General features: G+C 43.3%; 2 protein-coding genes across 8 annotated transcripts in view; one reads left to right on the top strand and one right to left on the bottom strand.

Moving 5' to 3' along the window:
- BLNK (B cell linker) overlaps positions 1-4,157 on the bottom strand; it is a 105,866-nt gene extending 101,709 nt beyond the window's left edge. For all 6 annotated transcript variants that reach the window (XM_045784987.2, XM_087862852.1, XM_045784988.2 and 3 more), the window contains exon 1: positions 4,066-4,157. In XM_045784987.2, coding sequence (XP_045640943.2) covers positions 4,066-4,142 — 77 coding nt within the window. In that variant the 5' untranslated portion in view covers positions 4,143-4,157. The remainder of the gene's footprint in view (positions 1-4,065) is intronic.
- The window catches only part of DNTT (DNA nucleotidylexotransferase), a 28,881-nt gene continuing 17,586 nt past the window's right edge, over positions 2,261-13,555 (top strand). For both annotated transcript variants that reach the window (XM_045784983.2, XM_045784982.2), the window contains exons 1-2: positions 2,261-2,515; positions 12,845-13,016. In XM_045784983.2, coding sequence (XP_045640939.1) covers positions 2,301-2,515; positions 12,845-13,016 — 387 coding nt within the window. In that variant the 5' untranslated portion in view covers positions 2,261-2,300. The remainder of the gene's footprint in view (positions 2,516-12,844; positions 13,017-13,555) is intronic.

Raw genomic sequence — 13,555 nt, 5'->3', positions numbered from 1 at the left:
AGGAGAAATGGCGTTTGCACAGTCCCAGCCCCAACCTCAGAGAGCCCACCGTAGAAAGGTAGATTTAGGGCTGAGAGACAATAGCCTGATAATCAGACAGCCATCATCACATTTTAAATTTTTGTTGGTCATCTTTTCAAAACCAGTGATTCAAAGCAGACTAAGTAAGACATTGGTTAACATCTTTTGATGATTTAGTAGTTTTATAAAACATAAAGATCTGATTTCAGATCCAACTGGCTCTTCTCTAAAAACAAAACACCAAATTACAACCGACAGTTATTTGAAGCGCTTCCTCTGTGTCAAGCACTCTGCTCAGCAGGCTGTGTGGGTTATCTCGGTTAGCCCTCATTTTACAGAGGGGAAACCTGAGGCTTGGGGAAGGAAGCACGGTGGTCAAGGTCACAGCTCAAAAAAATGGACGTGAGATTTGGGCCAGCAGACTGCCATCAGAGCCTGAGCTCTCAGCCATGTCTCTGTGCTGGTTCCCCATCTCCTTTGCCATTTAGGTGACACACCTGTTGTTCCTCTGGCCATGCCATCGGGATAAACATAACAGCCCCAGGCTCTTGCAAGAGTCTTTTGCTTCTCCATGCTGTGGGGCCACTTGACAGTTAAAGACTATGTTCCCACGCGGAGCGCTCAGCACGTCAGTAACCAGACTCCTAACAGTGAGGTCCAAAATGGGCTCTAGGCCCCCAGATTTTTGTCTTTAGCAAACAATCACAGAATACTGGAATGGCATGAAAGATCCTTACCAGATGTCTGAGTCCCTCTGTAACATCTCAATGAACAATTGGTTGGATCGCATTTGAACACTTGTCATAACCTGTACTATCCCACTGTATAATGCAGTCTCCCTGTATCTTCAGACAGCTCTAGTTAATAAAAAGTTCTTATTTGCAGAGAGTTAAAATCTACCACTCTATAAGTTCCACCCAAGATTTCTGATCTTGCTCTCTTGGACAACCCAACTTTACAAATGCTTGAAGGCAACCGTCACATCGCTCTTCCCTAGTGTGGTGAGGAGCTCATGTGACTTTGGGGGTAGCAAAATTCTCAAATAATATAGCAAACGGGTGAGCAGAACTTTGATTTTTATTGGAGTAGACATGCACAGAGGAAGGCTTCTTGGCAGTTAAGAGCACAGGTTTTAAAAGCAGACAGATCTGAGTTCCAGTCCTAGCTTGATCATTTTCTACCTATAACCATTTACTAGCTCTGCAGCCTTGCACAAAGTGTTTACCTTAGTGGGGATGCTAGTACCTACCAGAAAGTGACATTACGAGGATTCAGTCAGCTAAGGCTTGTAGGTGCTTGCCTCAACCACATAGTAGATGTTCAATAAATGAGATCTATAAAGTATATTGATGAGAGGCACTAGTTTTATTTTGCATATAAGTTGTGAAAATGTCTTTTTATGGCAGTAATTCTTATCTAAAGATCATCCTATTCCATCCCAAAAGATCAATTTTAGAGTTACATAATAGACTATTCTCCAGGCAACCTTAGTCCACTGAGAAAACTGAGATATGTAACATTTGGAGTCTGAAGACCTGAGTTTAAGACCTGGTCCAGACTCTTACTCTGTGATCTTGAGTAAATTGTCTGAGCCTTGGTTTCCTCACTTAACAAAAATGCACTAACATAGCTAAAATGTCCATCATGAACTACTGTGGATCAATTAGAGGTGACAGATTAGAACATAAAATAATGTGGAGGGATCTGATCCACTTTTTTCAATAAAAAAGTGATTAGCAGAATGAGAAATTTAACAATGCCATTTATGTAAAATCAAAACAACTACACACAACATATAACACCCGTGGAAACGATAGAAATCCAGTGTATTATAATGATTGCCTAAGAGAGGAAGAGAATACAAGCAAGTTGGAAGAGAATGCAAGAAAGAACTCAAAAAGGAATCAAAAAAAGATAAAAGGGGCCTTAATAAATAAATGAATGAATGAATAATAAATGGATAGACAGATGCTAACATGGGAGTAACGATCTGCCTTACCTTCCTCATGAGGTTATTCTGAGGATCTGGTAAGATTATGCACAGGAAAGCAAAGTTAATTTACTGTTTCCATTATGATTTCCACATTGAACAAATGAGCTGAATGGAGATAAAAATTCCCCATTGCTCTTCAGCAGAAAGCTGCCAGCAGGGCAGAGCCCAGGAAACCTGGCCCTGATCTTAAGATGGCTATAAGATGACATCAGAACTCTTCATGACGGAGGGCAGGCTCTCCCTCACTTCTGGAGACGCCGCTTGATGGCACAGATAGAAGCATCAGATGCCTCTTCCCATGGATCCTTTGCAAATGGTCCACTCGGGCCCTCGGAAGAAGAGGCCCAGGCAAATGGGCACCTCAATGGTCTCTCCTCCCCATGACATCAAATTTCAGGATTTGGTCCTCTATATTTTGGAGAAGAAAATGGGAACCACCCGCAGAGCCTTCCTCATGGAGCTGGCACGAAGGAAAGGATTCAGGGTTGAAAATGAACTCAGGTAGGACACCACTGATTTCACTTTGTGAAATCAACTTCTTCGGAACCCAAGGAACCTATGTTTTCTTCCATATACAGAAGACGTGATATTCCCACTGGGAAAATGGGTTTGAAATCAAAGAACACATTCGAGCCAACTAATTAAGGGAAATAAGATGAGTGGGGACTAATATAATTATGCTAAAACTAGTTGGCACCAAAAGATAAGGTTTGGGGGTTTGTTTTGATGTTGTTGTTGTTGTTTTGCTGTTCACCATTATGAGATGAGGTATTCAGAGATGATAACAGAAGCTAAATTGGAAAATTTAATGCTGAAACCACTTAATTTTGTTCCTGACTAAATTGGACAAAACCCCACTGAGTTCAATCAAAAATTTTCAGCTACTCTGAGGCAGAAAGAATGGTTTGGTTTCTTGGCAATTAAACTAAATCCCTGGCTGTGCTGAGGTGACCAGTGTCTGTGATGGGCTAGGATGAGAGACGGTGGCTGGGTCTCCATAGGCACCCAAATGTGGCCTTGATCATGCTTTTCTGAAGAACAGTCCTGTGGGGTTCTCAGAGCAAGGAGTGCTGGTTAAAGATTCAGGGATGGCTCTGTGCAGGGCTGGTAGACATGGTGCTGAGAGTGATGAGGTCAGAGCCCAGACAAAAATGCAACCGAAGCCACGTCTTGGGCCACTTAGACTCGTTCACTCGCAACCGCACTCATCCCAGCAATTAGCCTGGTTGTTTTTCTGACTGCTACGTTAGCTCTTCACTGGTCTCCACTGGATGGAAGAGAAGGCAAAACAAAATCCAGAAACAAATGCTATTAAAACCTTGACCTAAGTAGTTCCAAACAGAATGGCCAGGGGGCTTGCAGCAGATAAAGGATGGTCAGTGTAAGTGGCTGGGTTTGATTGTCCAAGGAATAGACTGACCACAACTTTCTCAGGAAAAACTGTGAGAATTCTATGTGAAAATAAATTTTTTTATTTTAAAAAGTCTTTGATATTTAAAAATAAAATTGACAAGCATTTCCTGCTGAAGAAATGCCAGCTTCAAATTGCTAGAGAAACATGGGTCAAAAGTCAATAATAAGATATTATGATTTTCAAAATATTCATAATTCATATGAAGAGTCAAGGTCACAGAAACATTTTATTTTTTTACTAAAATGCCCTATTCAGAAATTCCCAAGTCTCCAGGGGTCTCTCCCCCATCTGATTTTTCTTGGTGTGTTCTCCTTTCCCCCTCTCTGCCTCTTGTTTTCATTTTAACCCCTTATCTCACTTGGGACGTTAAGCCCCAAATCTCAACCTCCCTTCCATGCAATTGTAGATTTCATCTGTTAAATCTAACTCATCTCACAGACTTACGTAAAATGATGGAATTAGGGGAAGAAAAGATGACATAGGTAAAGAGGGCCAAACCCAGAAATTTTTAAAAAAGGAAATTAAAAAAGAAGAAATGAAAAGGCTCAGCAAATATGGAACTGCTTTTTGTGGTAAAGAAATTTGACAAGCACCAGGCAGGAAGGCGACACAGCCAGATGGTCAAGGTACCACTTACATAGAAAGCTCTCGTTGAAACGTCCACACTTCCAGCAAGGGCTGAATAATTACAGGCACCACTACAAATACAGACATGGTGGCTGAGGCAGGTACTTGTAGACACACGGGAGGCAGGTTTCTTCTTTTGGCCACAGAGCCAGAGAGGCGGTTCTGGTTGTCCGGTGCCTACTGCTAAGGACCAAGCCCAGCTGCTCAGGCTACAGACGAAAGTGATACATGGTGAGCAAACGGCTGCCATGCGTATGATGGTGGCAGAGCTCCCGGGCTGACAGCCCAGAAGACACATTAAATACAAACGTGTATGACAACTCAAAAAGAAACCACAGGAAGCAGAAGTCCCAACTCTCAAACGGAATTTGTGTGCATAGATACATAGACTTTACTTGGAAAGGGCAATAGAAATTGTGGTAGGGGAATATCTCTAGATAAGAAGTCTAGAGAACTCTAATTCTGGCTCTGACCCTTCCCAGCATGTAGTGTGGGGCCAGACCCCCTCCCCACTTTCTGAACTTAGCTTTCTGAAAAACAGTTGGTCCTATCTGAGGTAATCACCAAATGTGACGATGGATGTCAGTGTGCTCTGGTAAATTAAAAAGTTATACCAACGTAAAGTGTGATTGTCTTCTTGTTAAAGAGCTTGATCCATTCACCCTTACAGCAAAACCCTAATGAGAGGATTCTGTCTCTACAATATGAACTAGGTTAGATGATAAAAACAAACAAAACAAAGACAGGAAGGAAACCCATCAAAATGTTGTAAGTGGTTATTTTGTGAGGAAGGGATTGCTTTTATTCTCTGTGTTTTCCAATTTTTTTTTTTACAATAGGTGTATATTTTAAATAAAAATGAAGTTGATATCTAAAAGAAAGGATAATTCTCAATAGTGAAGACTATACCTTCCTTTTCTAGTATATAAGATTCAGAGAAAGAGGAGCTAAAAATATATATGTGCTCTGAAAATGGGCAGCAATCTCTATAGTTTCCAGAACATTCTTTGGCTGCCAGGAGCATTACATTTGAGGAAAAATGTAACTCCTACTTTTACCTGGACCTGAACCCATAGCTTAAAATGGTACACCTGAATCCACTGAACTATCTGGAGCTATTTCATTCCTCAGCATATGCACACTATATCTTATATTTAGAATTGGTTTCACTTACATTATATTAATGTTATATTTCAGAAGACATGCTAGTCAATATCCCATAGGAAGCTGGGTCTTAAAACAGAAATCAGGGGAGATGTCAAGTCATTTGAGGCGTGCACATTCATGAAAAGGATACTGAATTTTATTCCATGGCCAGCATTCTAAATTTTAGAGCAACTTCATAATCCTCAAATTATCTAGGTCAAGGCAGAGAAGGATGAGAATCTAGTGCTTGCCATGTTCTTATTTCATCCCTGGTTTCAGCACTTTGAGCTATTTTAAAGCTCTGTCATCAACCCTCCTCTATGAACACAGTAGTGAAACCCACTATGTCTTGACCTAAACCACTGATGTCGAAGAAGAAAGAGCTGTGGCTAGAAAGGGTGGCACCCAGGGTGCACCGCCCAGCAGCCTCACACTCACTCAGGTCCGCTGCTAGAGCAATAGAAACCCACCGGACGACACTTCTGTGTCATTAGTCACACATTTGTCTCCTTAATTCGTCCACAAGAGTACCCTTGGAACATACTGTCTGATAAAAGCAAGATGTACCCCAACCTTGAATCCCTTCTCCCTATACCTCTCTGCGCCTAAGACCTAAGACCCCGGAAGCCCTCCTAGAGGACGGAACTTCCTCCCCAGTACAGGGATGTAATCCATGGCATAGGGCTGCCCCAGCTCTGCCACTTGGTTTTACTTCTAACCTCATCCAGTTACTCCTCCCTGGCTCCCCAAGGGCAAGGGCATCATGGGGGCCATACTGTAGACCTCAACCTTAGACCTTTGACATTTTTGTTATACATAGTGGCTTCAGGAAATATTTGCTGAAAGAATGATTTATCTGGTGAATATAAAACCAGCCAAAGGAACTTGTGATTACCAAGATTAATTTTTGTAATTAAATTTTTTTCTATGATATACCAGTATTACTTTTATAATCAGCAAAATAATAAAAGACTTTATAAATTCAAGAACATGCATTGTAAGCTCTAGTCCTTCTCTGGTCCAACTTACTTCATGTTTCAAAATCTGTGGACTTTAAGTTAATGTTCATAATCTCATTTAAGGTGGGACAAAAAAATTACGGCAAGACCCTCTCATTCTTAGGTATGTCAGAGCTGGAAATAGAAACCTATCTATTGGTGCTAGTTAAAGTGTGAGATAAAACCAAATAAAACTGCTTTGATTCTTCTATGTCAGGGATTCTGAAACAAATCAGTTGCTAAGGGAAATTGGCAGGAGGGTTCTTAAACAGTAAACAGCTCGGTTTAACTGTAAATTACTATTTAAAGTCATTATTTACAGGGTAAGTCCTACATCAGAGGGGAAGAATTGGGGATGATCTCTCTTGGGAAAGAAAACCATTTTAAAGACAAAGATAAAAGCAGGTGACCATCCGGGAAGGCTGGGGAAGTCAGATTGGGGGTCGATCTGTCTTCAGGCAAAGAGGTTGCTGCCTCTTTCTTCATGAAGAATTTTTCTAATTGTACTGTGAGGCAGGACCAACTAGGTAAAGAAAGACAGGAACAGTGAAGATACAGGTATCAGAAAAAAAAAGCAGAACCAAAATGTGTGAGTTAATTTAACTCAGGGCTTTCTGGACATGTGAATGCCACATTCATGATTCTTATAATATCTTTCACCAGATGTGTTATTATAGACTTACTGTGTTTCCTTCAATTATCTCTAAGATGAATTGTTAAAAATAATTTAGCCTTGTCCTAAGGAATAATATAAAAACTGTGAAACCCGGGGCGCCTGGGTGGCACAGCAGTTAAGCGTCTGCCTTCGGCTCAGGGCGTGATCCCAGCGTTGTGGGATCGAGCCCCACGTCAGGCTCTTCTGCTATAAGTCTGCTTCTTCCTCTCCCACTCCCCCTGTTTGTGTTCCCTCTCTCGCTGGCTGTCTCCCTCTCTGTCGAATAAATAAGTAAAATCTTTAAAAAAAAAAACTGTGAAACCCATAAAAACCATGGGTCTGATATGCATAATTTTAACATGTAGATATAAATAAATACATATGCCTTTTTAGTGTTCAGCTGTGTACCCACTAAAATGATCTCATGTACCTACAGAGAAATGAGTACAATGTTGGAAACATGGCTGCCATTGAGCCGAAAGTCCAGTGCGGGGGCAGTTCAAGAGAGATTTTTCTCTACAGCAGCATTTCTCCAAGTATAGTTCTTGGGCTGTGGGGTGGTTTGGAAATATGGTTGCTCCCAAGGAGAGGCAAGGACTATTCCCTGTTCCCTCGTATCTGGGAGGGCTTGTGACTGCTTCAACCAATAGACTGACACTATGTGACTTGTGATGCTGGGTCATAAAGGGCCCTGAGGCTTCTGCTGCTCCCTGGATCTCACAGCCTCCCATAAGAAGTTTGAGTCCCTCTGAAGAGAGGCCACGTGAAAGTGCTTAGGTTGACAGATGTGGGAACCCAGCCTCCCTGCCATCCTCACCAAATGCCAGACATGCTGAACCATATGGAGTGTCATACCTCCATCGGTACCATACCCAACAGCAGCCTGGATTCTTGACCCACAAAATTGTGAGGTATAATAAAATTGTTGCTCTTTTTAAGCCATTTTGGGAGAGTTGGTTATGCACCAATGAATAACTAGAACGGACTATGTGAGAATTAACAAGGGAGCATATTCCTGGGCTCTAGGTAAGACTTATTGAATCTGAATCTCTGCTGACAGGGCCCAGGCACCTGGATTTTAATCCAGCTTCTTGGGTGTCTCTGGTAGACACTAGAGTATAGTTCCTTTAGAGCTATTGATCAATTCATTTATTCATTCCACCAGTGGTCTATCTTTTCACTGTTGCTATGAATCTGGCCATGTGCTGAGCACCAGGCATAATTATCACCCAGACGATAACCAGACAGATGACAACACTGTCCCTGCCCTCAGGGATGCCAAGGACCACGCCAAGCACGTTTCAGTTGAGCACTAGTTGAAGGAGAAGGCCCGGAATCTTTTTCCCTGTGAGAAGCTGAGAGACAAATCCTAGTTCGGAATTGTTATAATTGGTTCAAGCCCTCCCAAACAAGACAGTCCAAGACATCAGTAATTGGCCCTGCTAAGAAACTAGGTGCACTTAAGGAATTGAATCCATTGATATTTTGGGAACAGCCATCTCTGCAGCACCTTGGGGTCTTTGAGAGAGGTTTAGGGCTGCTGCCTGGGGCTTCTGTGATCTTAGTATAAGAAAAAAGCCCAGGACTCCAGGGCCAAGGCAGGTACCACCTCAGCCCCAGACCCAGGTTTTGCCCTTAAAAATGACATTCATGTGTATTTCCCCACTAAGTAGAAAGTGATGATAGATGATTCATGATGGAAAATGGAAAAACATAGAAAAAAACTTAAAAAAAACAACACCTCACTCAGGGGTCTAACCACAGTCTAGTAGAACGTTAAGGGATTGCCTGAGTCATGCACAGCTGGGTTTGAATCCTGGCTTCACGGAGCCTCCATGAGCCTTGGTTTTCTCATCTGAAATGATATCACCCTGAGACTTGTGAGGACTGAGTAAGAATACACACGTATGTGTGTGTGTGTGTGTGTGTGTGTGTGTGTGTGTGTGTGTGTGTGTATTTTTTCTAGCAGTTTGGAGTATTCTGGAGTTTTCTTCTCGGGTCTTTTCTTTTGGGTATGCCTTCTGGGTACATTATATTGGTGGCGGAGCCTTATACAGCACCCCCGCCGCGTCCCCAGGCGTTCTGGCTGCTCTGTAAGAGGCAGGGCCGGGTCCAGAGACATCCCCAGTGAAGAGAGAGTGGTGGCGGGGCAGGGGAGGTAAGAGTGGATGGCGAAGGGCCTGAATTGGGAAGATGAGCCCCAGAGCTTCAGCACATTTGCCTCTCTGCAAGGTTTAGGTAAAATTCAGAGCTCAGAGAGCCTGACAGCCTCCCTATGGCTTCTCCATCTTGGTGTGTGGCTATGGCAACTGTTCTTTCAGATTTCCTGGGACAGCTGTCTGTGTCTTGCAGTCTTACTGATGTCCACATGCTATTGGACATAAATACCAAACACAAATTTCACGTGGCAGCAGCAGGGACAGTGTGGCCAATAGGAAGTGGTACCAGGTCTCTGTTTCTGCCCTTTGGAGGGAATCAGGGTTTTTATCATGATGCTACCCTTCCAGATGTTCTTCCTCCTGTGGAAAGGAGCAACACTCTCCACCACTGTGGAAGAAGCACAGAGTCACAGCGGGGTAGCTCAGTTTAGCCCAGCACACAGGGTTTGGATTAACATAGAACCCGCATTGAATCCCTGCTCCACCAATTATCAGCTGGGTGAATTTTTGATGTCTCCAAGGTCTCTTTTCTCATTGTTAGATGGGGGTGATAATACCTATCGCACAGCATTACTGACACTTAGATGAGGGTATGCGTGAAATGTACCTACCGTAGGGTCTGGCACATTGTGATATTCCCATATTATTTATATTTCCAGTATTGGCATGCTTAGAGCAGAGAGAAAATTATTCTAGCAGCAAAAAGACAAAGAGTTGCCACAACAGGGCACTAGGAAATTGTCAGCAGAACACACAGGAGGCAGCCGCTCTCCTTAGTAGTGCTGTTGCTAAGGGCCCAGAGCTGAAAGTGAGCAAACGCACAGTCAGAGATGGTGAATGGTGTGCAAAGGGCTTGTGGCGAGCCCGATGCAGGAAGCACAGTGTGGTCCAGATGCAGCTGGCCACCAGGAGCCCATTGGCCCAACTCAGGCAACACAAGAAGATGGGCAATGTAGACTGGGCTAGAGCAGAGATTATTCTCTAGACAATGTTTCTGAAGATTTGTGCTGAAGGATCCGTTTTCAAAAACTTCATTACGGATCAATGCTTTTATCAAAAAACAACAAACAAGAAGCTACTGTGATGGTGTCAAGCTACAATGAAAGTGTCTAAATGCTGACTTTCAATTCCTGTGCTTACCTTGTGGGAACCAGGGACAAGCAGTACTGAACTCTGGGTAGCACCATGTGGATGGCTGAAGAGGTCCTGTTTGATTTTGTATGTGTGCTCTATTATTGTTCTTGTTGTTTGGTTTGCTAATTGCTTAATGACCAGGGGCTGGAAGTACAAATCAGAGTCTTCTTCCACAGGATGTATGTCCTGCTTATTTGCAAATGTGCTTAAATGAACTCTGTGAAAAATGCATGTGGTTCTCATCCAATAGTGTGAGCTCAGACATTGCCATGCTGTCCCAGGGGAAGCCACAGTGGGGGTGGGGATGGCAGGACAGTGGATAGGGAGGGGCTTGAATTTGGAAGTTGAGCCCCAGAGCTCCCCCTCAGCACACCCTTCTCCCCTGAAGTTAAGACAGAACCTTAATACTAACTGTAATACCAAGTATTATGTCATAACTAATATAATAATAAATTTTCCCTCCAAAGGGCAGAAGTCTAGAGGGAATAACACTTCCTCTGTAGCTCTATTAATCCTTCTGTTGTCTTCCTAAAGTCTTTACATAAAGAACCTTTCAAGAAACTTATTACATATCACTTTTGGCATGATGAGGACTTGGAATAGGGACACAGGGAGCTGTCTTCCCCCAACTCTTGTCAGATGTGGTTTCACCACAAAGTTCTTCTGCTTTGGCCCGCTGCACGCCCTGCCATCCAGATGTCTCAGCTCTGGCCTCCAGCCCCAGCTCTCTCCCAGCACCAGCCTCACATCCCAACCGTCAACCGGACATTCTCACGTGGACCTCTTGCCACCCTTCAAATGCAGCATGCCTGAAACAAATTTCATTTCCACTCCCCACCCCAAAGAGACAACTTCTTAAATCCCTATTTCTACTAAAAGCGCTCTTTACTGTGATAGATATGGGAAAGTAATATTTGTTCTCTGCTTCAGCTTTTACAGGTGAACTAATGCCAGAGGCCCCTCCTACATCTCCTTTGCCTTCCTTCCTGGTGCTACAGGAGCCAGACTGGGTTAGAATCATCTTGCATGTGGTCATGGTTTCATTCTAAGTAGCTCCCAACCCTCCCCACCCATCACTCTCCCCTCCAAATCACTGTGTAGGCCAGATTAGCCTTTTTAAATGACACAGTAAGGCTACACAGGTTCTGCTCATAAGAGGTATCCCACAACCCCAGAAAATAAGATCCAACCTCCTCAACCAGGCTTCTTAGACCTTCTATAACATGGTTGCCCCAACCAATTCAGACACATCTACAACTGCTTCCCAGCAAAACTCTTCACTCTGATCCAGGCCATTCTCCTACTTTCCTTCTGGCCTCTGAACCTCTTCTTCTAGGAAGGCCCAAAGTTCTGCCTTCCAAGTCCCCATTCCTCCCCATCCATCAAGACTGGACACAAACCCCTCCTTCCACAAAGCCATCCTGCCTCTCCCAGCTCATACCAGCTCTTCTCCCTCTCTGCATACCGTTTACAGATCTTGTCCGTGCCTCGTGTCTTGTCATAACATATCGTTAACTGTCTTCTTCACGTAAGACACTAATGTCCAGAAACTTCCCTTTTCTTCTTCGGTACCCAACTTCCTACCACCTCCCCCACCACCACCGCTGCCGCCGCCACCACCACCACCACAAGGAAGCTAGGGCTGTGAATGTAACAGTGAACCAAAAATACCCAATGAATCCAAGAGTCAATCCAAAAAAGGAGAAGGAGAAAGAGGAAGTCAAGGAAGAGAAGTGGGAAAGAGAAAATAATTCTATTTTTCTCTTGGATGCCTAGATATGCATCTTACTATCTCCCAGATTCATAGATTATTTGAATGGAAAGAGCCTTAAAAAACATTGCTTTCAATGATATGATGCTAACTGTGAAGACTTATTAAAATCAGAAATAACATCCTTGACCCAGAAAGAGACAATCAAAAAGGATAAATATCATTTACTAGCTGTGTGACCTTCAGAGTGTCATGTAAACTCTGCTTTCAGTGTCGCCGTTTTTGAAGTGTGAATTACACGACACCTCCTTGAGGAGCTTTGGGAGTATTAAGTGAGCTGATGGGTGTAAGGGACCTGGATAGTGGGGTAGTGCTGAAACATGGCATGTGCTCAGTGGTTATGGGGGAAATCTTCCCACCTACCTTCCAACACCAGGCTGTGCTTTGAAAACCACGTAAAGCAGTATTTCCTTAATGCGGGTCACCATCTGTTAGTGGGTTGTGAGATCAATTTAATGGGTCATTACAAGCATATCTACATGTATCTCTTTCTATTTTAAGTCACGATATAAAATGTATTTCTCACTGTGCGGCAGAGTCAGACAGTGGGAGAGGCACCAGATTGCAGCCCTCTGCAAGTGAAAACGAACTAGCACACAAAGCCACATGTGGTGGGCTTGGTGCTGCGTTATGAGCAGTTTCATCTCCTACCTTCTCTGGACTTTGGTTTCCCGTTGACACCACAATCTTATTAATGTTTTCTTAATTTTTCTTGCTTCCGACATGTAACACGGACCACTGTGGCTGCACTAATTAATACAGAATTCCTTTTCATGGAGGCCTAAATTCTCTGTGCCTACAATCAGGTCTAGCATGCTTTTTGCATGCATTTTTCTTCGTCAGACAGAATGTGCTGAACACCTCGAGGAAAGAGGAGCGCTTCTCCTTTTGAAATTTAACTGGTGACATTGTCTTGCATTCCGCAGTGATTCCATCACCCACATTGTGGCAGAAAACAACTCTGGCTCAGAGGTCCTGGAGTGGCTGCAGGTACAGAATATAAAAGCCAGCTCACAGCTAGAACTCCTCGATGTGTCCTGGCTGATAGAATCCATGGGAGCAGGAAAACCAGTGGAGATGACTGGGAAACACCAGCTTGTAAGTGTTATGGTTGTGATTTTCTTTGCCCCTCGCTTGATGATTAGGAACATGGGCTGTGGAATCAACAGACCTGGGTTGGACCCCAGGTTTCCTGCTTACTCCCTGTGTGACCTCGGGCAAGTCACTCAGCTTTTCTGAGCTTCCGTTTCCTCCTCTACAATGTAAGACAGCAATAGTACCCACCCGACAAGACGGTTGTGAGAATGAGGGACATAATGCAACGTGTTCACCACAGAACCTGATCTACAGCACCTAAGAAATGGTAGCTAGTTTTATGAGCAAAACTATACACAAATATTTAAAAATGTGGAAGCCTTGATGTTCTGGTAGCCAGAAAAGTAGAGGGCTCCTATTTTTTTTTTCTTACTATGCTCATTCACAAGGAAAAATAAGGGAAGTTGGACTCTTAATTCCAAGTCCTTCGCCATTAATGCTAGAACCGTCAGGAAGGTTCAGACCATGCCTACGTAAGTTCGTGGAAAAGGAAAATGGTACTTAATTGGTTGTTCTTTTTCAGGCTTATTTTTCTTGATGCA

Source organism: Ursus americanus, chromosome 6, assembly GCF_024610735.1.
Source record: "Ursus americanus isolate L20-20 chromosome 6, mUrsAme1.1.p, whole genome shotgun sequence".
In the NCBI taxonomy this organism is placed as follows: domain Eukaryota; kingdom Metazoa; phylum Chordata; class Mammalia; order Carnivora; family Ursidae; genus Ursus; species Ursus americanus.
This window is presented reverse-complemented; position numbering and strand designations above follow the sequence as displayed.